General features: G+C 37.0%; 1 protein-coding gene across 1 annotated transcript in view; it reads right to left on the bottom strand.

Annotated features, from left to right (window-relative positions):
• PHKB (phosphorylase kinase regulatory subunit beta) overlaps positions 1-27,077 on the bottom strand; it is a 286,088-nt gene that overhangs the window by 238,747 nt on the left and 20,264 nt on the right. The window contains exons 2-3 of the mRNA XM_007947818.1: positions 3,845-3,934; positions 1,156-1,294 (exon numbers count right to left, since the gene is read on the bottom strand). Of these exons, the coding sequence (XP_007946009.1) occupies positions 1,156-1,294; positions 3,845-3,934 (229 nt within the window). The remainder of the gene's footprint in view (positions 1-1,155; positions 1,295-3,844; positions 3,935-27,077) is intronic.

Below are 27,077 nucleotides of genomic sequence, written 5' to 3'. Positions count from 1 at the left end.
CCCCCCCTCGTTGCCCTCTTCCTCAACCTACTCATCGTGAAGATGAGGAGGATAAAATCTTTATGCTGAACCATTTAATCAATAGTAAATGATCATCATGCTATAGAGGTACTAAACTTATCTTCTGTGTATGTGGGTCTTCATATGAAAATTTATGAACTGTACACAGCAAGGACTGTGTTAATCAATTATTTACACTGTCAGTAAGGCCTCCGGTCAATAGTAGGCTATTAGTTAAGGTTGGAGGAAGTCAAAAGTTACACATGGATTTTTGACCACATGGGGGCTGGCACCCCTAACTCCTGCACTGTTTAAGAGTCAACTGTATTTAATTATCTTTTTAAAAATGCAAGACATTAGAGAAATCATGTTCATATGGAACATACAACTTTCAAGTAAGAAGTACATGCATGTATACTTGTTATCACCTTCAAAAAACTTCAGTATTCAGAAACCTAATCTTAATAATAACGGTAAAAATGTATTACTACTGACTATGTGCGGGAGCTCTGGTAGCATAGTGGCTAAGACACTTGCCTGCTCACCAGAAGGCTGGCGGTTCAAACCCACCAGCCACTCCTTGGAAGGAAGTTTGGGCAATCCTACTTCCGTAGTGATACTGCCTCGGAAACCCAAGGAGGGGTCACTATGAGTCAGGGCTGACTCGACGGCACATAACAACAACAACAACAACAACTGACTATGTGCCAGGCCCACATTGGGTATTTGTATAAATAAAATGAAATAAAGAGAAATGTGGTATTACGAAAGGATTTTCTTTTTTACTTTATAAAATAGTTATTTGACTTGAAATTGATACCCCAAAGAAATGAAGCAGGTAAAATACTAAATAGATGTAAACAACAATAAAAACCTGTTAACTACTCTGGGCCTCAGTTTTTCATCTAAAAATTTCAATCACCATGAATCTTTCTATAATTGAAACTAATCAACTCAATGAGAATGGCTAATTCACTCTGCCAAAGATTAGTACTGATTTAGAAACTTAGACACTGATTTCAAAACTATGTCATAAAACGTTAGAAATGAATCAGCAGCAGAATCAAAAGACAGCTGTTCTATTTGGATTGGGCCTACATAATCCCTATTACCTAGACTTGGAGTTGCTAGCAAAGCACACACACACCAACATACCTGTATGCAAGAGCCAAAGCCCAGGCCCCAGCAGCACAATACAGGCTGTCCTGGATCTTAGCTTTCTTATCATTCCCACACGTTTTAGTGGGAAAGAGACCTGTGGTTGGACTCTGATATACCAACAATGTTGACTTGACTGCAATTAAAGACAAGACAAAGAATAAATTATACAATCATTCATTTTCCTTGGAATGAATGTTTCCGTACTCTTTGGTTTCCTCATCTCACTTCTAATAGTTTTGTTGTTGTTTCTAAACTTAACTGTAATGTAAGATTTTTGCAGACATAGAAACAATTTCATGTAAGTTACTCTAGCCTAAGTGGAAATCCACCCTGCATAAAGGGGTTTTCCGGGTTTTGAGGATAGGTTCAACTACTTAGCACTTAAAAAGCCTTTAGCATAATCTAGTTAATGTGAACATGTATTTTAAGACTTATAAGATAACAGCAGGTTCAGAGGGAAAAAAAAAAAACCCAGTATTTTTAACAAGTCAATTCAATAGGGAATAAATGTATAGTTGAGTAGTATTTATTTTCTAACTCCAAAACCAATTAATTTCTAGGTGTAAAGTAAATTATCAGAAATTTAGGAAGGATGAGCATTAACTCAGAAGGAAGATAAATAATTATCAGCAGACCACAGAACAGTCTGGATTCTCGTATTTCACTGATGACTAATTTGTGCCTGGTATTCAGAGAAGCATATTCATTGCACTTATTATACCGTAAAGGTTAAGATTATGTTTAACATTTCAAAACTGAATCCCATCCTTACATGACATGAAAACTAGCAAGGAAAAAGCTTTGGGAACATTTTACTTAACTAAAAGAAGTCTGAAATTAAGATTTTATAAAAGAGTCTTAATACTGGAAAGAGAAGTCTTGGTGGCACAATGGTTAAGCACTTGGCTGCTAACCAAAAGTCAGCTATCTGAATCTACCAGTGGCCCCACAGGAGAAGAGACCGGGTCATCTGCTCCCATAGATTTCAGCCGAGGAAATCTGCAGGGGGCAGTGCTTCTCTGTCATATAGGGAGGGGCAGCTAGGAGTCTGAGTCAACAGGATGGCACACAACAACACTGGAAAATAGACACTAAAATTCCACTTCCTAAAAACTATATTAGGAGCTCTGGTGGTGTAGTGGTTAAGGCATTTGGCTGCTAACCAAAAGGTCCGTGGTTTGAACCCACCAGCTGCTCTGCAGAAGATCAAACAGTCTGCTTCCATAAAGATTTGCAGCCTTGGAAACCCAAAGGGAGTTGCTATGAGTCGGCATCAATTTGATGGCAGTGAGTTGTTTTTTTAAAAAAGCTATTTTACTGCTATCTAACTATAAATGGATGAGTTATGCTTTTCCCCAAATTACACTAATTAATCTAATCTAGATTGGTATATTCTAACTACTTTTTAGGATAATTTTTCAAAGCTCTAAAATACTCTGGTCCTTCACAGAGATAAAAGAATTAGGTTTTCTTTTTCTCAGACTAAACTGAACCTATCATTACACCTTTTGCTCATATAAAGAAAGTATAATTTCTTTCAGAATACCACTGTTATCACGACTTTCTCCCAGAATAAAGAATTGGCTCTCACAGTCTAAAATAAACAATTTACATTTTGTTAAAAATTGTCATTAATTTTCTTTAACTAGCTGGGCTATCCTACTTCCGTAGTGATACTGCCTCGGAAACCCAAGGAGGGGTCGCTATGAGTCGGGGCCGACTTGACAGCACATAACAACAACAACAACAAGCTACTGTTACAAGGATTAAAAAAGAAAAGATAAAGGGCAACATACTACAATCTTGAGTCAATTAAAGTTTTACTCAAGGTTTAAACAAACAAAAAGTCCCTATATTAGGGAGAGACAAATAAACCAAATTTTATATTATTTGCTATAGGAGCCCAAGTAAATGGCACAAGAAGCAAACTCACAAAAATGTAATATAAAGTTTATAATGAACAAAGAGGACCCCCATACAAACATATCTCAAAATTGCTTACTCATATTGAAAACCCAAATTTGCCAGACTGATTCTGGCAAAAAAAAAAAAAAAAACAGAAAAACAAAGAAAAGTGGGAGCAGCTAATACTAAGTAACTTTATATTACCTTTCTGTATCTCAATAAATTACAAATGAATACAAAAAGCTCAGGATACCCTGGAAACTATGAGCAAGGAATACTTAATATAAAATCTTTGTTCTCAGATCTGGTAATGTTTAGGAAAGGCAAAGGTCACAGAAGATATTGCTGACAGTTTTAAATTATGCATGAGCCACAAATGACTTGCTGGATTCCTTTTACAGCCCTGCTATCAATGTGCAAGGACCCCTAGCGGCACAGTAGTTAAAGTGCTCAGCTGCTAACCAAAAGGTTGGTTGGTTCTAATCCACTGGCTGCTCCACAAGAGAAAGAGGAGGCAGTCTGCTTCTATAAAGATTTACAGCCATGGAAACACTATGGGGTAGTTCTACTCTGTCCTACAGGGTTGCTATGAGTCAGCATTGACTCAATGGCACTAGGTTTGTTTGGTTTTTATCAATGTGCAAATGAAATACCTAGCTGCCTGAGCACTGAAACTACTCCAACATCCAAATGCCAGAACATCACCATCCACACAGTATATGCAATATAAACAGGGCAGAGTAAATGCTAACCATAACTAAGGCCATGCTTTCCTTACCAATTCTGTAATAACGATCCAATTTATTCCACAGAGTTTCATTATCAGGTCTTGGAAGATTAATGCTTTTAAGAGGTTCATAAACTGAGCCTAAAAGAAAAAGAAAAGCTCATCAAATTCAATTATTTCCACCCAGACATAAGAAGAAAACTTTTAAACAAATGAAAAAACACTAACAATCTAATTTTTATGTTTATATGTGAATTATCCTATTTTACTACTGGTAAAATTTTTGATGAGTATAGAAAAGAAAGCATCTTTGTCAACAAGAATAGATGGTTTCACACCCTCACCTTCACCTTGGCAGGAAAGCTAACTAACTGATGTGTATGTATACTGGTCCAAACAACTCAAGTATCATGTAGAAGTGACCAGCTCAGTAATTCCATTTTCCTTTGAGAAATGTATCTACTTACATGCCCTGAAATCCAAATCCTATTCCTGATGGTGGTGCTTCATCAGGCCATCCTGTATCAAACAATCATACCCAAAAAAACCCCAAGAAAAAAGATAATGCTCAAATATCCAAAGGTATCCACTCTATTAATATTCACCTACTCTTCACAACAAAATTCTTAAGCCTCCACTTTCTCCTAGGTAGATAATATTCTTGCCTTATTATTTGGACTATAAGCAAAGACAAATTCTACTTTTCAGCCATCAAAACTAGTACAAGGTGTTAGCAAAACCATGCTGCTCAAGTGCTACAGAATACACAATAATCATGATAATCGGTCACAAAATAGATACAGAAAATTGTGCACTTGACTGGTGTACTTTCTCAAGCGCTGACTGAAAGGCAGACATCTGAACCTTCAGCCATCAGACTAAGTACTGGCTCTCATTTTTGTTAAAAGCACTGAGAAATCATAAATATCTCAGGGTCACAATCAATCCACCTCTGGATTCAGGTAATGCATGCCATATACTCACAGCACAAAAGTGAACCTATAATTTACCTGGGGGAGATTGGGGGGGATTTTGTTGAGATGCATTAAGATTCTGTTTTTAAAGAAAATGAAAGCATGTGTATTCATAAAATTACTATTTCCAGTACACTAGCTTAAAGTCAGGGTAATGGAAATACCTTTATATCTCGGCAGATGGTAAACATTCTGAAGGGAGTAAAGAAAAGACCTATACATTCAGTCAACAATCCTATTATTATCTTCTGCCAGAAAGAGAGAAGATTTGAGGATGGAAACAGGAACCAGGAAATGATTTGCTCTGAGTGAACAGAAGATTTTCTCAGAGTTTTCACAATAATACCAAGTAGAACGGCTTCACAGTGAAGAATGGTGAGACACACCAGCATTATCAGGACTCCTGCCCAGGAGGCAAAGACCCAGCCATGCTCTCTTCTTCCCTGAATTCATCCAGCTCTGAGCAGGTTTAAATATATGGTCACCCAAGTTCTGGGAGTCTACACCCTCCCAATGAAGTTCATTAACTAAGAAAATAAAATCAGGTACACATAATCACTTTACAAATTATGTGTATGTATATACAAAAGCTAAAGAAGATACCTTAAAAAACAGCAGACACCTTTGCTGAGGTAGAAAGATTGTGGGTTGCTATGGAGCTCTGGTAGCATAGTGGCTAAAGCACTTGACTGCTAACCAGAAGGCTGGCGGTTCAAACCCACCAGCCACTCCTCGGAAGGAAGGTTGGGCAATCCTACTTCCGTAGTGATACTGCCTCGGAAACCCAAGGAGGGGTCGCTATGAGTCGGGGCCGACTCGATGGCACATAACAACAACAACAACATGGACTGAAAGGTGTTCCCCGAAATATGTGTTTTCAACTTCTATGCCTGTGGTTATAATCCTGTTTGCGAACGGGTTGATTTTGTTATGCTAATGAGGCAAGTTTGGTGTAGGGTATATTTTTCATTAATCTCTTACAAGTTATAAAAGGAGAAGGTTAGGTAAACTGAGATAGGGGAAGATAGATGCCAAGGCACATGGAGATCTTCAAGGCAGGAGGAAGCAGGAGCTAAAAAGACAAGGACCTTTCCCCAGAGCTGACAAGGAGAAAGAAAGCTTTCCCCTGGAGTTGGCACCCTGATTTCAGACTCTAGCTTCCAAAACTGTAAGAAAATTAATTTCTCTTTGTTAAAGCCATCCACTTGTGATTACTTCTTTTATAGCAGCACTATGATATTTCTGCTTTTTACTTAAGAGTTCTATTAATGGAGCTATTATTTTGATTTATATAACAAAAATAAAACCACCAAAAGCTGCATAGCTTTATTACAACCAGGTGAGGCAATGATAGCGGAGCAGTACAATTCTAGCCGTCCACGTAGGAGACCCTGGTTCAATCTCCAGCCAGGGCACTTCATATGCAGTGGAGGGTGCGTTGCTACGATGCTGAACAGCTTTTAGAGTTGCTTCCAAACTAAAGTGGATGAGAAAGGTTTGGCAACTTCTTCACACTAGAGAAATATAATCTACACCTTCATTTCAGAACACATTATTGTCAAAGAGACACACTACCAAAGAGCAATGTTGTTGTTATGTGCCGTCGAGTCAGATCCGATTCATAACGACCCCTTCGAGGAGGTATCACTACAGAAGTAGACTGCCCTATCTTCCTTCCTACAAGTGGCTGGTGATTTGAACCACCAGCTTTCTGGTTAGCAGTCAAGTGCCTTAGGCACTATGCTACCAGAGCTCCTAACAAAGAGCAATACAAGGGAATAAAGACCAGGACTTGTTTTTTGAAGAGAAATGTTACAGCTTTTCATGAAGGAGGATAGGGCTATTTACTAACAATACAACTAACGAAGTAAAAGTTTCATAAGAAATTTTGATGAGCCAAAAATTATATTAAGAAAGAATAAAAACTTAAGAAAGGTATAAACTTTCTGAATTTTGCACTATGAAACATTTAGAAGGTTCCTGAGTGTTACGGGGTGGCTCTTAAGATATTACAATCCTGGGAATTCAAATAGCAACCATTCAAGGCATAAAAAACATGATCTAAGAGAAAATTCAAGGTAACAGATGAGTGAAATTGATCAGCAAGCCAATACAACATCAATAGTCTGGATTATTTTGGCACAGAATTTATCATTATATGATTTAAAACTCTTTCATAAATATAAAAAAAAAATGTTATTAATCATGACTTTGATGAGCCTTGAAGTGACTTTATCATTGCTCCAAATATGGGGATGGACTACATGCATTCTATTTATTCCACAAAAACAAAGGAAAAGGTTGAAATGGCAAAAGTCTTGCTATATAGATATATATTTCACAATAAAATTTTCAAAAGGAAAAGAGGTACTAAAAATATTCACGACTCAAACTCTCAAGAGATTCTTCCTAATGATATAAAAATCATCATATTCATTAATTTATTCTTCTAGCAGGCTACTAAGATTTACAGTTCAGGAGGAAAAGTAAAATAAGGTCTTAAATAAGAATAATACAAGGTAGAGAGTGGTTAATATCTTGAAAGACAAAAAATAAGAAAAGGCAGTTCCACAGTGGGGCTCAGAGAACAGGGAACACCTGCACTGACTCTGAAAACAGTAACAATTTTAAGTAATGGACTGCCATCTAAATACGAAGATAACAGTTGAAATCTAGGAAGGCATGAGTCGAAATTATACATACACATGCACACATAATGTAATATACTTCTAAAATTTAGAAAAAATGCCTTTACAAATATATAAATGTGATAAGACACAAAATAATACGTTCTAAACATGGAAATGTTCAGGTAAAGAAACTATGTCACTAACAGGTTAACTTTAATTTAAAAACCAACTTAAGTGTGCACTTTCAAAGGATTGCTGCTGTTCTTGGGTGCTTGTTGTTGAGTTGACTCTGACTCATAGCAACCCTATGTACAACAGAAAGAAACACTGTCTGGTCCTGAACCATCCTTATAAAATTTGATATACCTGAGCCCATCTTTGCAGCAGCCACTGTTGTCAATCCATCTTGTTGAGGCTCTTTTTTGCAGACTTTTTTGCTGACCCTCCACTTTACCAAGCATGATATCCATCTCCAAGGAATGGTACCTTCTGACAACATGACCAAAACAGGTAAGATGAAGTCTGGCCACCCTCACTTCCAAGGAGCATTCTGGCTGTACTTCGTCCAGGGCAGATTTGTTTGTTCTTTTGGCACTCCATGGCATTTTCAGTATTTTTCACCAATACTGTAATTGAAAGGCATCAACTCTTCTTTGGTCTTCCTTATTCACTGTCCAGCTTTCACATGTATATGAGGCAACTGAAAATACCATAGCTTGGGTTATGGGCACCTTAGTCTTCCAAGTGATATCTTTGCTTCTTGACACTTTAAAGATGTCTTTTATAGCACAACTGGGTAGAGAATTTTATTATAAATCTAAATCTCTACAGAGGTCTGTACAAAAAAATCAAACCAAACTCACTTCTGTCGAGTTGATTAGACTCATAGTAACCCATCCTTGGGTTTCTGAGGTGGTGTCTCTATGGTAGTAGATTGCCCAGTCTTCCTTCTGAGAAGTGGCTGGTGGGTTTGAACCACAAGCCTTCTGGTTAGCAGTCAAATGCCTTAGGCACTATGCCACCAGAGCTCCCTCAGAGGTCTACAGAATTCTGATTTTGTCCTTTAATTAAGGAAAAGAAAATTTTTAGATGAAAAATAAAAATGGCCTGATGCATTCCTTTCAAAATATTTCTTTAAGCTATGTGTACAAACATATGTAAAATTCCTTACGCATGGAATCATAACATACCTGCTGTTTTTATCATGAACCTGTATTTTTTTTTTTAACCTTACCTCACTCCTTGGTCTCTTCTACCCTCCTTTCCCAGGATACCACTTTTTTTTTTTTCCCAGTCTATGGAGCTCTGTGGGTTCAGTGGTTAAAGCATTTGGCTGCTAACCAAAAGGGCAGCAGTTCAAACCCACTGGCTCTGATGGTGTAGTAGGTAAGGCATTTGATGGCTAACCAAAAGGTCAGTGGTTCAAACCCACCAACCACTCCACAGAAGAAAGATGAGGCAGTCTGCTTCTGTAAAGATTATAGCATTGGAAACTCAGGGCATTTCTACTCTGTCCTATGCAGCTTTGAGTCAGAATCAACTTTATGGCAGTGGGTTTGTTTTGAGTATATAGTTATAATCAAACACATATAAGCATAAATGAGTTGAGAGAATATCATTGATTTTATAAAAATGGGATCATGCTACAGACACATCCTTGCATCTTGTTCCTCTCATTTACCAACACACCTGGAAATCACTCAGAGGTAGTGATTCTTTCAAATGGTTGCTTTATATTTCATAGTTTAGACACAGCACAAGTTAGTTAACTTCCCCTATCAATAGGTATATATTTTGTTTCTTGTTTTTGCCATTCTACATAATAACATCCTTATACACAGGTATACCCTGTGGCATGATGAAGTTATTTAATACTAACTAGTGAGAGTCAAGGGTCAAATTTTCAGGAATTTTGGGAGTTACTGTAAAGCATAGCCATTACTGAAAATTAAATTACATAAGCTTACAAATAAGTAGTATTAAAAACAAAGGGAATATTCAAAACACACTACTTCCTAATTATTTTACTATTAAGGATAACAGTAGCTACTACTGTCTCTCTTCTTGAATTTATTTATACCTATTACATCTGCAAGGTAGAAATGCCACAAAATAACAATTTATAACAAATCTTTTCCAACTCTGCCTTCATTGATGTCACGTTGGCAGAGCTGAACAACTGCGACAAACAACAGTTACAAAGGTCTCCAAGGCCTGGAATATTTACTATCTGGTCCTTTAGAGAAAAAGTTTTCCCTCCTCTAAATTCCCAGCAGCAGTATTGATTTAAATGGTAAATGTTCTTTTTTCACAAAATAATGGCAAATTGAATTTTTCAAAAAGGCTAAAATAATTCATACTCCTACAAGAAATGTTTAAGTGTTCCATTCTTTTCAATGGTTTCCAATCTGACAAGAGTAAAGTGATGTCAGCTATTACATAATTCTCATTTCCTTTACCATTGGTGAGCATCCCTTGGTGATAAACGGTTAAGGGCTCAACTGCTGGCCCAAAGAGTGGTAGTTTAAACCCACCCAGAGGGGCTTCAGAAGGCAGGCCTGGCAATCTGCTTCTACAAGGTGGTTGTTGTTTGTTGTTGTTATGTACCATCAAGTTGGACCCAACTCATAGCGACCCCTCCTTGGGTTTCCCAGTCAGTATCTCTACGGAAGTAAATTGCCCAACCTTCCTTCTGAGGAGTGGCTGGTGGGTTTGAACCGCCAGCCTTCTGGTTAGCAGTCAAATGCCTTAGGCACCATGCCACCAGAGCTCCTTCTAAAAGGTCACAGCCTTGCAAATCCTACAGAGTAGTTCTAGTCTACACACATGGTGTCACCAAGCTCAGAGTGAACTCAAGGGCAACCAGTAACAACTTTTAGTGAGCTTGAGAATCTTTCTAAATGCTAAATTTGTCATTTGGATTTGCTTTTTGGGAATTCTCTACATGCATCTTCCATTTTTTATTACTTTGGTTTTGTCTTTTTCTCACTAATTTTAAGAGCACTTTGTATATTACAGGTAGTTGCCAACTTATGACAGGGTGCTGTTCTGATGACTCTAATGTAAGTTGATTCTGACGTAAGTCAATTCTGACAAAGTTGAGTACCTCTTTTTTTTTTTTTTTTTTAAGATTTCATTTTATTGCCTTTCATTAGCAGGATCTTTATAAATTGGAACTTTATTTGTCTTTAGGGACTGGAAACATTACATATAAACTTACAGATATGAAGGTGTCAGCAAATTACTTGCTAAAATACTGTGGGAGCTCTGGTAGCGTAGTGCCTCAGGTACTTGACTGCTAACCAGAAGGCTGGTGGTTCAAACCCACCAGTTACTCCTCAGAAGGAAGATGGGGCAATCTACTTCCACAGTGGTATCTCCCTGGAAACCCAAGGAGGGGATGCTATGAGTTGGATCCAATAGAAACTTTACAGATACGAAGAGGTCGGCAAATGAATTGCTAAAATATCGCACATAGTACATATTACTAACAATAAGATGTACAAAAAAAAAAAAAAAAAAACAGTTGCAAGTATGGTTAATCCTAACTCAAACACATGGTAAATTGAGGAGAACCTGTACATATTTTCTATTTATCTAACTTTTCCACTGTAGCTACAATAGAAAAAAATATATAATTAACTGCATGTATCTATGTCATCTCATTTAGTTCTGGTTTCTCTATGTCTAATGAAATTAGTTCTGGCAAGCCCTAGTTGATACATGAAGACCCTGGGTGGTATAAATAGTTAATGGATTTGGCTGCTTATTGAAAGGTTGGAAGTTCAAATTCACATGATGGGTCCTCAGAAGAGAGGCTTGGTGACATACTTCCAAAAAATCAGTCATTGAAAACCCGATGGAGCAGAGTTCTGCTCTGATATTCGGGGTCACCATGAAGCAAAAAAACAAATTCATTGCCATCGAGTCAATTTGACTCACAGCGATCCCTCCTTGGGTTCCTGAGGCAGTATCGGCAGTATCTCTATGGAAGTAGATTGCCCAATCTTCCTTCTGAGGAGTGGCTGGTGGGTTTGAGCCACCAGCCTTCTGTTTAGCAGTCAAATGCCTTAACCACTATGCCACATGAGTTGGCACCAATTCCACAACAATTAGTAACTGGTAGTTTCTATCTAAGAGTCGCCTCAATTTTCTGTATGTTTTTTATTGTTTTATTTTTTGCATTTAGGTGTTTGATCCATTGGGAATTTGTTTTTTAAATATGGTACAAAAATTCTGATGCTGCTTTTAAAGTAATTATAGTATTAAGTTATTTTTTGAAAGATCACATTGGCCTAACATTTTTTTTTTTAAGGTTACAAAACATGGAGTGGAAACATCCATTCATCCTACATCATAAGCAAGAGAACATCCATGTTACAGATTCAAATAGACAATTTCCTTTTGTGATAATGAAACTTAATTTTCAAAAGCTATATACAAACTCTAGTATCTAAGAATGTGGCATTTGGCCTACTTACATCTTCTCACAGATTCAGCAATTTTAGGCAAGATTTCAAATCTATCACAGGGTATATGATGTTCACAAATAGCTTAAAAAATGATCAAAGCTTTGTGTGTGGTTAATGTCTCTAAAAATCCTCACTGCTTGAAGCACTGAAGCAAATTTTTTTTTAAATATTGATTAGAAAAATAAAAAACATTTTTAATGGAATACTCAATACTGACCATTAATACTTAAAATTTGAAACATAAAATAAAAGGTGGTGTTGTTGTCAGGTGCTGTAAAGTCGGTTTCAACTCACAGTGACTCCACGTACAACAGAATGAACACTGCCCAGTCTAGCACCATTCTCACAATTGTTGCCAAGCTTGAGGCCATCATCCAGCCACTGTGCCAATCCATCTCGTTGAAGGTCTTCCCCTTCTTTGCTGACCATCTACCCCAGTCAACATGATATCCTTCTCCATTACGACAACATGTCCAAAGTATGAGAGATGAAGTCTGGCCATTCTTGCTTCTCAGGAGGATTCTGGCTGTACTTCCTCCAAGACAGATTTGTTCCTGCTTCTAGCAGCCCACAGTACATTCCATACTCTTCGCTAACACCACAATTCAAATGCATCAATTCTTCGGCAGCGTTCCTTAGTCACTGTCCAGCTCTCACATGCACATGAGGCTACAGAAAATGCTATGGCTTGGGGCAGTTGCACCTTACCTTTCAAAGTTATTCAAAATGAGTAACATACTTTTATTTTTCTGGGGGTTTGGATTCTAGCAGGAAAATAAACAAAACTTGTAGAAATATAATCTTAGCCCAAGGAAAGATTAAATCAGTATCTCTCATCCGAATTTTATGAATGATTCTCTAACTCTGGGAATAGAGAAAGTTAAAGTTCATAAATGTTCTAACGATTGTAACATTAGAATTTTCTTCTGCCTTAACTAATGGTGAGCAGCTAATTTTACAGATATGACAGAGTTGATTTTTCAGAGTCAGAAGCAAAACTCTGAATTTTTTTGAATATTCTGACGTGTAGTGGCTAATAAACAAAAGAGAAAGTATGTACAAAGAAGCAGTGAATAGCCAAAATCCCTAGTCTAACATGTTTTCTAACAAACTAATTGAGAACTAAGAAGAAACTGAAGACTCTGTGTTGAAAAGGATAAAAAGAGTCTCATAATTTTGTATATCTATGTATATATACAGGTTTGAAGAGTAATTTTGTACATCTATGTATATATACAGGTTTGTATGTTTCTTGTAGTCACACATGCACATAAGCAAAGTGGGGAAAGCAGAAAGTGCACCCCACGTAAGCACTGGAAAGCCAAGGAAAGAGATACGGAGATACAAAATACATGCACACCACAGTTGTTTGTCAGTAAATTATTAAATTATTGAGTTCCTGAGATAGCCAAAGTTCCCATAGGACAATAATCTATATGCTTATTCTAATTACCAACTACATATGATGTATTTATTGTATTTTCAAGCAACTTGAAAATTTAACTTCAGACAATAATTTCTTCATTTAAAAAATACCTTTTAGCCCTCCACTGATACATACTAGAAGGATACTACTAGATGAGGGATATGGTACTTCAATATAGTCTCAAGTTCGTATTCCTAATGCTGGCACATAAGAGTTTCTCAAAAAATGTTTATTAAATTGACTTAGGTGATCCATATGATTGCAGGAGGTCTTCTTGAAATCCTACAGACAGTTAATTGTTACACCTTCTGTATTCTTATAGAACTTTGTAAATACCTTAATAACAGCTCATCACAATAATTATATTTTCGTTATCATCTCTCATACTACATTGGTAGTTAATAACAGAGACCATATTTTTTAGTACACAGTAGATGACAGTAAATTTTTGGTAGGAAGGAAAAAAAAGTAGAAAAGCTGACAAAAATATACTTCAGGAAACATTTGAGACCAGTTTACAAATGTATCCTCACAGGCTACCCTACTCCTGCTTCGGACCCATCCACACCCTCTGATTTACGAGATCAAGGCCCATCTCTTCTAGAAAGAGTTCCATGATTAGCCAAGTTGTAAAACTTATCAAAATTACTTCAGAATGGATACATGTTAATAGTTAAAAGATATGAATAAACCATTGAGTAAAAGAACCCCAAATTAACGTAGGACTCCCTAGATGAAATGGTGGCTAGGCTAAGACCTGAGGCTAAAACTCTGTTTTGAATCAAAAGTAACCTCTCCATCAGGACTGTGGCCTGCTATTCTTCCATCTCTCCACTGTACTCTGAGAAAATTACTTGGTAAAAACTTCAGAAAACAATGTATATTTTACTTTCTTAAAAGTTTTGTTTGCTGCTTAGGAAGTTTGGTCCCAAACAATTCTCTGAACAGATGCTTACTCAAGACAGACTTTAGAATTACACCCTTCCTCCCTGTAGTCAGTAAGGAGGGACTCCTGGTTGTTTTGAGGCCAGATGTACCTGATTTAATAATTACTTTGTAACTTTAAAAAACAACCTTAGAAATGTATGCAATCGCCTACCAATCAGATGTACCATCACCCAATTCTGTAACCACTACCTAAATGTCAACTAATCACTAAGTTTTTACTGAAGTTCCTTGTATTTTCTTATAAAAACTCTCTGAACTGTCTCCTTGGATCACTTAAGTTAAAAATCCTCTGGACTTTGTGATTCTCCACTTGCAAACTGCCTTACTCCTCAATAAAAGCTCTTCACTTTTCATTTCAACCAGACTCTGCCATTTTGCTATAAGACAACCATATACGGCTCAGCACTTTCAGCATCTTCAAGATTATTGATACCTTATTGTGAAGCAAAGAAATAAAACATAGAACCATGATCTTCTTTTCCATTCAGTTCTACCATGCACAGAAATTACAAATACTAAGGAATAAATATATACTCAGTATGGGAATGAATGTATAAATTTTGATACTTCTGCTCACCAATGTACCTTGAAATAGTTAAAGAAATGAGGTAGCACTATTTGTAGTATCATGGGAGGTGACAAAAACATAATGTGAGAAAAGTAACAGTAACATGACAGAATGCATATGCAGCATGATCCTATGTGTGCAAAAATAACTATACATGTGTGGTGTTTGCAAATGTATATGTATACATAGATAACCAGTAATTAGAAAAGGCTAGAAGGATATACACTACATTGCTAAAAATGGTTACATCTTTTACTAGGCGAAGGGAAATTTTTATTTTATGTAATTCTGATTTTTTTCTAAACATTTTATATGTGTATATATATATATATATATATATATATATATAACTTTACAAGTGATATTAATTTATAACTTGTGTAGTTTTTAAATGAGAATAGAGACATTTATGTGCCTACTACTGTGAAATGTATACTGTATACACATTATCCCATTTCATTATCCTAAGAAAGTTGTAAGTTTGTTACTTGAGGTACAGATAAGTTATGAAGCAGCAGTCTAAACTTTAACACAGGGTCTCTGAAGACATATTGTATCCCATGATACCTCACAAAAATGCTTGGTTGAGGAGAATTAAAAATCTTTAATTCTTGCTTTCATTTCTGCCTTAAAACAGCAGATTGCTCTAAACTTATATCTATATAAACACATATACTTTTTATTTACTTAACTAACACCATTCAACATCACAGTTCATTTTAACCTTCAACATTTTAACTGTGTAAGTTTCTCAATGGTAGATGGCAAGCTAGGTAAAAGACATATTTTAAATATAAAATATGAAATAATACAATTTCATAAAAATGGAAGTAAAATTTGCCTATTCTACTTATCCAGAAAAGATGTGAAAAGGCCATTCCACCATTCCCATTTTATTTTTAATAAAAAGGTATTAAGTTCTTACAGTGACCTTTATGGAAGGAGCATGGCCTATAAAATCTATTTAAGGATAGTAGATCCTGTTGATGTTTCATGTGTTGACCTTACGAATACCAATCACTCAATTAGCTATTTCATTTCCCTTTTTTATTTATAGTCTAATGGGGTACTTGGCCGTAATATACCTTAATTTTGTATGATTTCTGTGAGGTCAGAGTCATATTGTTATAATTCCAATAATTTTAAAAAGTTTTCAGAACTCGTTTAGAAAAAAAGTGCATCTAGAAGTGGCACAAATTTTTAAATGTTCTCAACATTTTTGTTTTATTCACTTCTATATTCTTAGTGTCAACAGGGCCGACCCATAGCGAATGCTTAATAATATTCATTGAATAAGTGAAATCAATATCTTCTGTTTAAAATTTTCTAAAAGTCACTAGGAATCAGCTGCAATGAACAATGTTGGAGATCCAGAAGGGCAGATGAAGTAAGACTGCAATGCATCAATAAGTCATTTAACTTATTCTATTTATCTAATCTCTTCTCTTCTCTTCTTTATAAAGGGGGTTCTGAATGAAATCATAAAAAGGTGAGGATTGAAGTATGATATGAGCAATGAGAACACTAATAGAATAAACATATATAGCCTTACAGATGGATCACTTTACAAATGACAATACTTATCTGAACCCATAAGATTTGTCAAAAGAAACCCAGAGTCACTATCTGATACTTACTTAATTTAAAAAAATTAAATTCCAAACTCAAATAATAGTGTCATAGTTCAATACTAATTGAATTACATGGAAGGGAGGAAAAAAAAAAAAAAAAGAACCTTACTATACACCATTCCTAATTCTCCAAGGAAATATTTTATTTTATTATATCTTCTGTTATTTCAGTAATAAAGACATGTGAGAGTAGGCATTTTGCTGTGCTATATGTTATTGTATACAAGTTTTAGAGAAGTAATGATCTCAAGCCATTCAACACTTTGAAAATGTACCTGAAAAGTTTCTAGTTGTGTTTTACATTTTGATGAGGCCTGGTTTATATTCCCAGAGCTCTGGTGGCATAGTGCCTAAGGCATTTCACTGCTAATCAGACGGCTGGTGGTTCAAACCCAACAGCCACTCCTCAGAAGGAAAGTTGCGCAATCTACTTCCATAGTGATACTGCCTAGGAAACCCAAGGAGGGTAGCTATAAGTCATATATGACTTGACAGATGTGAGTTTTTTTGAGGTTTATATTCCTGTCTTGGTAAAGTGCAGAAATGAAATTAAAACAAACGTTATTAATACTAATTAAAAATTGCCCTAATATCACTTTTTGTATTAGGAATGAATAGAGGGGCAGTCTTGAATGTTAATCTAAAAGATCACCAATGAACTATGAATTAATGAAGTAAGCTGACCCTATAGACATAAAAATATTCATTACCAGAATAAAACTGGAAATAATTCTGAGTGTATGGTGTTTGTAGGTAATGAATGCTAGTTACTTTTTTTTCCCATCAAAATGCAATTACATTTAGATCAGTGGCTAAGTGAAACAGCAGAGATGACACTGCCCTTTCCTACATGTCATTTTGATACAACCCTTAGTCTTTGGTAATTTGCTCCAATGCTGTCCCAAAGTTCTACATTGAGGATCTGCCTTCTGTAAAAAGTCATCTACAATAAAATCATTAAATGACCAAACCTACTTATATGAAACCCAAACCAGATCTTTTGCAAGTCAAGTTTCACTCTTTAGTGAATTAAGTTAAACCCATGATTAAGTAAAGCAAAAGACAGATTTCCTCATCCATAGTATAAAACTCACAGAGGGCGTTTGCCTTAACGCCTATGAGGCTATGGAAAGAACATGGGTTTATCACTATGTAACTTTCAAGACTCTCTCTAGGCCTGGTCTTCTCACAACTGTAAAGTGAGGAAAATTAGGTAAATGCAGGGGTGTTGTGAGACTTAAGGAATTCTGGGGCACAGTGGTGAAAGTATTCACCTACTAACCAAAACGTTGGTGGTTCAAACCCGCCAGCCACTCCTTGTGGAAAAGATGAGGCAGTCTGCTTCTGCAAACATTTACAGCCTTTAGAAACCCCATGGGGCGAACAGTTCTACTGTGTCCTATAGGGTCACTATGAATTGGAATCAACTCAGTGGCAGTGACTTTGGTTTGTCAGACTTAAATGAAGTATTCTAAGTAAAGCAGTTTGCGCAGTGTTCATTAAATAGTACTTGTCTTTCCTTCCTCACTGCTAAAGTTTTGAATCTCTTCTAGCACCGAGCACAGCACTGAATGCAAAATAATAAATCTAGAAATTCTTAATTTGGCTTTGCCAGGTTAATATCAGAATCCTCACATCAATGCACGGATGGATGCCCTACATAGTGATTTCTAAACTAGCAATTTAAATAATCAGTAATTTTTAGGAAATAGGAAAATATAAGTGAATGGAATTTGAGGTGTTAATATAATACGAAAGCACCCTCAGGTTGCTACAAGCAGCTTAGAGTTTAAGTGAAGAAGCTGTAGATGATCAAGTTACCATTCTCTCCAACTATGCCAGATAAAGGAGCATTACTTAGGGTGGGCAAGGGAGAAAAGCGCCACTAAAATACGACCCTGCACTACACAGGAATGATGCAAACAGGTCTTCCACAAAAATTTTATAACCAAAATGAATTATTATTTCTGAAGCATGACTATTCAGAACTAATTTCACTAAAAAGTCACTACCAATCTCTAAGCCTAGAAAAAAAAAACAAACTCACTACTGTTGAGCCAATCCAACTCATAGCGACCCCTCCTTGGGTTTCTGAGGTGGTATCTCTATGGAAGTAGACTGCCCAGTCTTCCTTCTGAGGAGTGGCTGGTGGGCTTGAACCTTCAGCCTTCTGGTTAGCAGTCAGATGCCTTAAGCACTGTGCCACCAGGGCTTTTCCTCTAAGCTGAACAAGGGCCAATTATCAAACATCCTTGAAGGGCATTCTGCGGGAAGATTAAGTAAACTCAAAACACTTGGGAACAAAATCAAATCTCACATTAAGACGTGTAGAATGAATATTAGGGTACCCACACCTACAGTATAATGAAGATAATGTATTAACATGGAAATTAGCCTACCTTTCTAAAACATATATTTAAAATTATAGAATTGGAATACTATAATAGCTTTAATAAGCATTCCTAAAGTTCTAATTAATTAAACAATACACCATTCAAACTATCCAGTTTAGCTTAAAATCTTCATGACTATTTTCTGACTTAGTTTAACTTGAACATATTTTTATGGACTATTACTTTTTTATGTAATACAAAACTAAATTTGACTATGGGTAAATGCTAAGACTAATACAATTTTGCTTATTTTAATTTGCATATAATTAATACAATTTACTTACAAGGATTTTATTGTAGTGAAAATTGAAATGTAAACCGGAGTCATGGCAATGGAGATGTAAGCTACTCAGCTTATACTGCAGCAAATGAAGCTACACTATCTCTGTAACGTGAAACCATAACGGAAATCAGCCTCGAGCTTCCTTGTTTTTGTGGTTAATTTGAAGGCTGCTTATTGTTTCCTCCACTTTTCAAAGAAAACTACATTCTATTATTTGAAACACCTATCCTTATTCCTTATTTTTATATTTCTTCAGTAAGATGGTTGATTGTATTATACAAGGATGCCGGGGCAGGGCGTGGGGGGTGGGAAGGGCTTCTAAAGCCAGTACTTACTTGGTATCATTGTGCTTCAAACATTAAACTGTATGGGATATAAAAAGAGGCAGGAAGTAACCCCAACACCACCAAGAGTCTCCACGAAGTCCTTTAAGAAATCAGCACTTCATTTTTCAAACAAATACTGTGGGAAATAAATTGGACTGGGGAAAAAATCAGCTTAACTTCTACTGCTGACTTCTACTTATGCCTCTCACTTCCATTCACTTCACTAGGCAACTCCCTGAAAATGCAGGCTGTCATTACATACAGAAGCAGAGCTGCCTGTTGAAATGAAGACTACAAGATCCCCTAGACATAAAAAAAGATGTCTAATATAATTACTGTAATCAAATACCATCAAGAGACTATAAATCAAAAAACCAAACTCACTGTCGTCGAGTTGAATCTGATACATAGCGACCCCTCCTTGGGTTTCCAAGGTGGTATCTCTACAGAAGTAGATTCCTCAGTCTTCCTTCTGAGGAGAGGCTGGTGGGTTTGAACCGCTAGCCTTCTGGTTAGCAGTCAGAGTGTCAATATCCAGTCGTTATCAATGTAGCATCTTTTGGAAATTTTAACTTATGCTATTAATATACAACAATGGTTTCAAAATGAAAGCCCTGAACTGACAACCCAAAAGCAGTCAGTCACACCTAGGAATTGTGGGGCTGTGCCTAATGAGAATGAGGGATGCAGATGGTGACCTCTATTCAAAGACTAGGAGATTGGGAACATGAAGATACCTAACTCAGAGTCCAAAATCTGGAGTCCGATTTATGACACAGAGAAGATGTCACAGGGGACTGCTGCGCAATAAGTACAGTGCTTAAGTGGACTTTTGCTCCTCAAACTGCAAGGTAAAGGTTTCCCTGGGAACTTGCTCAAACTCAAAAACTCACTGCCGTCAAATCAGATCCGACTCATAGCGACCCCTCCTTGGGTTTTTGAGGTGGTATCACTACATAAGTAGATTGCCCAACCTCCCTTCCGAGGAGTGGCTGGTGAATTTGAACTGCCAGCCTTCTGGTTAGCAGTCAAATGCCTTAGGCAGTATGCCATCAGTGCTCCTGGGAGCTTGCTAGAACTGCAGAATCTTAGGCCCCATCCCTTCAGAATCAGTATCTGCATTTTAAAGAGATGCATGGTAATTTGTATGAACGTTCAGGTTTGCCAAAGACTTCAGTTTCCTAATCCAGAAATGGATGGCTTCTTAAGAGGGTGAATATCAGAAAATCTTGGAAGACCTGGGCTTTGGCTTCTGCTCTGTCATTAATAGGAGCTCTGGTAGCATAGTGCCTAAGGCACTTGACTGCTAATCAGAAGGCTGGCAGTTCAAACTCACCAGCCACTCCTCGGAAGGAAGGTTGGGCAATCTACTTCTGTAGTGATACTGCCTTGGCAACCCAAGGAGGGGTCACTATGAGTTGGGGCAGACTCGACAGCACATAACACAACAACTGTCATTAATACCTCTGTGACCCTAGACAAATGATTTTTTATCACTTCTAATAACAGAGTAAGACTGAAAAATGTTCCACTACTCCTTTGGGTCTGAAATGTTGGAAAAGCCAGCAGGGATACAGGTAAGACAGCAGTTGAAGGGTAACTTTGATTCAGAGAGTCAACAAGGAAAAAAAAGTGAAAAAGTAAAGATAAGGTAGATTTTGGATAAAGAGTAAAAAAATTTTACTTCAAATATCATTCATATTAACAAATTTAAAAGTCAAAATAAAACACTCTTTTCAAGATTCGCAGTAGATGCTTAACATGAATGCACTAAATTGTACAATTTAAAATAGTGATTTCATATTATGTGAATTTCACCTAAACAAGGGTAAAAAAAAAAAAAAAGATTTACATGATTATAAGGAGTACCAATGGGACCATGTTATGTTAGAACATTTCTCTCAATATTGCCACTATCTTAAAAATACCACAAAAAAAAAAATTGCCATCAATCTGATTCCAGCTCAGGGAGACCCCAAGTGTTGTAGAATCAAATGGCATTCCATAAGGTTTTCATGACTGTGACCCTTTGGAATCAGATTTCCAGCCCTTTTTTCTGAGGCAGCTCTGGGTGGGTTCAAACTGTCAACCAGTTAAGAAGTGGAGGCTTAACTGTCTGTGACAACCATGGACTTCTATCTACCAGCTGCAGCTGAGTTGATACCGACTCATAGCAACCTTGTACGACAAAGTAAGATTTCCTAGGCTGAAATCATTATGGAAGCAGAATGCCACATAGTTTCACTGGCAGAGCGGCTGGTGGGTTCAAATCATAGACCTTTTGGTTAGCAGCTGAGTGGTTTACTACTGTGCCACCAGATCCTTTAAAAAAAGTCCAAGAGAAACTCACTTTCACCAAATCCTTTGGAAGAGATGGTTGCATTAATTACTATATTAACTCTACTGAATTTCCTATTCATCCACATTCATCCATCCATCACACTCAACATATCCATAGGTATTTAACACCAGTGACAGTTGGAAGGACTCCACAGAGGTAGACCTTCCATGGTGTTAAAAAAGAAAGAAAGGGAAGGAGGGAAGGGAGCAGAGAGGAAAGGGAGGATATAGAGAAGAGGAAGGGGAGATGGAGAGAGACAGGGGAGGGTATATGGGAGGGAGGGAAGGAGAGAGAGAGATATCAAACAGCAGTTTTGTTCTCTTAGGAAAATGCAAACTATGATCCTTGGAAAACAAAAAGGACCCTTTGAAAGCCATTACTTTTTATGAAGCAAATCACCTAATTTCACTATTTCAAAATCATTCACTAATCTGATTTTCATTTTCAAACTATAAGGGAGGGGTCCAACTTGACGGCATATAACAACAAGAAGGGTCGTTTGTGACAGCACCCACTGAAGACCTCTCAACAGTAAATACACAAATACACCTCAGTCTAAGCATGGCTATAAGATGAATGGAGTCTGACATCTCACTGTTGTTTATAACATTTGCTTCCCATTAACCAACCATTTATCCCACAAGCATCAGGTTTCTCAACTTGTGTGGACTATGGTCCTAAACAAGTAAAAGATACGAACCAGAATTTCCCAGGAAGTTGTAGGATTGTACTGGGCAGAGAGAAGGAAGAGATGATAGAAGGGAAGGTGGCAAGACAATCTCACCCATTCTTCCAGCTCCTATGAGCCTTACATTTTCTACCATACAGTTTCCTCAACTATGTGTCATTCATAATGAGTGAGAATGGAAACCAACATAATTTCCGGTTCCAGTTAAAGAATATTGGGCATGCTTTCCTTTCCCTAAATTAAACAAGCTGAGATCAAACAAAAAGAACTTAGCTATTGAAAGGAAAAAAAAAAAAACCTCAATATTTACTTGGGGAAATATTTGTTCACAGAAAGTAAGAACTTGAAATAACCAAAATACTTAAATATGAAGACTAATATTTGTTTATCAAGGCTTGCTTCAAGAACTTTGCATCACTTTGGCCAACAATCCAAGGTTATCATGTCACCAACTCTGCCCAGTCCCAACCATCTTGCAATATTTAGCTTAAAATCACCCAACTCAGGCCCTGAAACTTATCAATATTTTCCCCTGACACTTTTGCTGAGACCCTAGTAAGACTCTATCAAGGTGACAGTCTCCCCAACTACAATGTCTTATAAACTTAGTGTTGCTTGATGATGATGCTTAATTTTATGTATAAAATTGTATAGGCTATGGGGCTTAGCTGTTTGGCCAAACATTAGTCCAGTTGCTATCATGGAGTTTCCATTGGGTAGAGCAGATTATGTCCCATAATGTAATGTCATGTAATACAATGTAATGACCTAACATTTAAAGTAATATAATTACCATCCATAATGCAATTTAATGTAACATAAGCAATGAATCAGTTGAGCTTATACCAGTATACAGTGGATCCCAAACTTAATCAGTTCTGAATTCTAAAAGGACCAAAACAGATAAAGACACACACACAGGAGAAGACAGACAACATGTGAATATCGTCTACAAGGAAAGGAACACCAAGGATTGCTGGCACAAACCAGAAACTAGAAAAGAGACTTATACAAAGAATGGACACAGCAGACACAGATTTGGACTTTTAGCCTCCAAAATTGTGAGAAAATAAATTTTTGTTCTTTAAGCCCCCAATGTGATATTTGTGTTACAGCAGCAGCAGGTAACTATGGCAGTGATCCACAGGTTTTTCTGGTCTCTTCTATAAACAGTCAAGGAGCTCTGGTGGCACAGTGGTTAAAGCATTTGGTGGCTAACCAAAAAGTCCATGGTTTGAAATGACCAGTTGCTCTGTGGGAGAAAGATGAGGCAGTCTATTTCGGCAAAGATCTATAGCCTTGAAAACCCAGTTCTACTCTGTCCTCTAGGGTCACTATGAGTCAGAATTGAGGCAGTGGACTTTTTTTTTTTATCCTTCTGGGTTTTGTAAACAGTCAATGATTGAGTGCCATAATATTCTGAAGCAGGAAAGAACATTAACATTCCTGACTTCCTCTTCAGGAATCTGACATTTAAAAAAAAAAATCGTTTATTGTTTTGATCTCTTCATTCTGGACACAGACACTGCTTTATGCTATCTTACCTCACTACCCTACGCCACACACCACAGTTAGTGGGATTTGTCAATATGCAACATGTCATACTGGATGCTGTTATTAGGTACCATTGAGTTAGTTCTGACTCACAGTGACCCTGCGTGCAACAGAATGAAATGCTGCTGCCTGGTTGTTAGCTGTTTTATTACGAGGGTGATAATAATGAGATCATATTAGTATCTTTTTGAGCTAGTTGGCTGAAAATAAATTTATGTGCTCATCTAGTGTGACTTTATAAATGTATAAACTACTTCCGTAGTGATACTGCCTCGGAAACCCAAGGATGGGTCGCTATGAGTCAGGGCCGACTCGACAGCACATAATAACAACAACAACAGCTGAAAAAGGTAAATAATAATATAATAATCTCATTATCATTTATTTTTAAAAAATGGCTAACATTATTGAAATGCTTACTATGTGCAAAGCATTTTGGTGAAAGGTTCCTACGCATAATGTTGTGTAATCCTCACAACTACCCTGTTGTTCTTGTTGTTAGGTGCCGTTGAGTCATCTCTGACTCATAGTGACTTTATCCACAACAGAATGAAACACTGCCTGGTCCTGTGCCAGCCTCACGATCCCTGCTACACCTGAACCCATCATCGCAGCCACTGTGCCAATCCATCTTGTTGAGGGCCTTCCCCTTCTTCATTGACCCTCCACTTTACCAAGCATCATATCCTTCCCCAGAGAATGGTCCCTTCTGACAACATGACCAAAGTAGGTGACGTGAAGTTTGGCCACTCTTGCTTCCAAGGAGCATTCTGGCTGCATTTCTTCCAGGATAGATTTGTTCTTTTAGCAGTCCATGGCACTTTCAGTACTCTTTGCTAACACTACAACTCAAAACCATTGACTCTTCTTCGGTCTTCCTTATTCATTGTCCAGCTTTCACATGCATATGTGGTGACTGAAAATACCATGGCTTGTGTTAGGAGCACCTCAGTCTTCAAGGAAACATCTTTGCTCTTCAGAAATTGAAAAGGGCTTTTGCAGCAGATTTGCCCAATGCAGTATGTCTTCTGATGTCCTGACTGCTGCTTCCATTAGTATCGATTATAGAATCAAGTAATATGAAGTCTTTAACAACCTCAATCTTTTGTCCAGTTATCGTAATGTTGCTTATTGGTCCAGTTGTGAGGATTTTTGTTTTCTTTATATTGAGGTGTAATCCATACTGCAGACTGTAGTCTTCAATCTTCATCAGTAAGTGCTCCACGTCTTCCTCACTTTCAGCAAGCAAGTTGTGTCATCTGTGTATCGCAGGTTATTAATGAGCCTATTAATAGATTAATAATCCTATTAAGTAGGTTATATTACTATCCTTTTCCTACAGATAAAAAAAACAAGGTCAAGTGACTTATGCATGGTCACACTGTTATTAAGTAGAAGAGCCATAATTAAAAACAGTATGCTTTGATTTTTGTTTCAGGTTAAAGATGAATACAGCATATAGTTATTATTTCAGGTCATCCCTTAATTTCATTTCTTATATGAAAAGAATACAAGGTCATACCAATATGTAATCTGCCTACAGGTTAGCATTTAAATCAGAAATACGGTTTCAATGACAATTTCCCCAAAAACATTACATTGCTTTCTAATTTATTCTAGTATAGATCACCTCACTATATCCATGTCAGCCATGTAAATAAATGAGCTGCTTCAGCCATCCTACATTTGATGCACTCGCTCTCTTTCTACATTTCACTCCCTTTAAATTCCATTTCAATAATATATTAGCGCAGGATGACCATAATGCACAGGAACAAAAAGAACTCTCACCTATAAATTAAATATAAGAGCTACTAGGCTCTGATATAAAGAAGTCTAAGGTAAAAACACAGAGAGTTTTCTGTAGTGAATTCTTTAGCATTACATTTAGAACTTTTCCAGAAATAGATTTCTGGAAAAAAAAAAAAATTCATTTCTTATTCTGGAAAAAACTTGAATTTACTCTAGATGGCAAGATTTAGGAAGCTAATCGTTTCCTCCTTCATTTAAAAGCATAATTTTACTCTTTCCTCATTACATATTCCTGAGCTATAAATGCTAAGTTCAAATTTCAGAGCCTTGCTGGTGTAGTGATTAGGTGCTTAGCTGCTAACCAAAAGATTGGCAGTTTGAACCCACTAGCCACTCCACAGAAGAAAGATGTGGCAATCCGTTTCTGTAAAGATTACACCTTTAGAAACCCTATGAGGCAGTTCCACTCTGTTCTTTAGGGTCAGAATTAACTCAATAGCAACAGGTAAGTTCAAATTTTTTTGGTATCTTCATAGGTAAAGTCCATACTGTGATAGATAAGGTATATTCAACAGTGTTGACCATGTCTATGTGTAACAGAGGAAACGTTACTGATAATGTGCATGGAGATGAATAATCTACAGGATATTTTTTGTTCATTTTCTCTTCATAGAAAGTAAAAATCAATATACAGGGAGTGCTCAAGGTTTTTTGCAAGGGGCAAAGGCCATCAGGGCCATGCAGTTTGATCCTGGAGATACTGTCTACAGTTTAAGCAAAGAATCAAGCATGTCCTCACCGAATCATAAGGTAATTATACACTTTGGTCACTATTTTCCTTCATTCATTGCATTCTGCTTTTGAACTTGAGCTGTGAACATTTTGGACTTGACCAGTATTTTTAGTATGAAAATATGTTCCGATTCAAACAAGAAAATTTACTCACCAAATACAAAGGTAAAATGATCAGATAACAAAAAGAGTGCTCGGAAGCTCATTCTGCATGAAAATAGCCCTAGATCTTTTCTGGCATGATTCAGGAATTCAGTCAACTTTCATTCTTACTCAACTTTGAGTCCCCAGCACCAAGTCCTTCATGAGGGGCAACTAATGGAAAGCTGCAACAGACATAGTCCCTGACTCTAAGTATTTCATAGGCTGTTAGTAGAGGTTGTTGTTGTTGTTGTTATTTGCCATCGAGTCGGCCCCGACTCATAACGACCCCTCCTTGGGTTTCCGAGGCAGTATCACTATGGAAGTAGGAATGCCCAACCTTCCTTCCGAGGAGTGGCTGGTGG

The sequence above is a fragment of the Orycteropus afer genome, unplaced genomic scaffold, assembly GCF_000298275.1.
Source record: "Orycteropus afer afer isolate SDZICR_OR568_19922 unplaced genomic scaffold, OryAfe1.0 scaffold00009, whole genome shotgun sequence".
Lineage (NCBI taxonomy): Eukaryota > Metazoa > Chordata > Mammalia > Tubulidentata > Orycteropodidae > Orycteropus > Orycteropus afer.
Note: the sequence above shows the minus strand (reverse complement) of the source record. Positions and strands in the feature narration are given on the sequence as shown.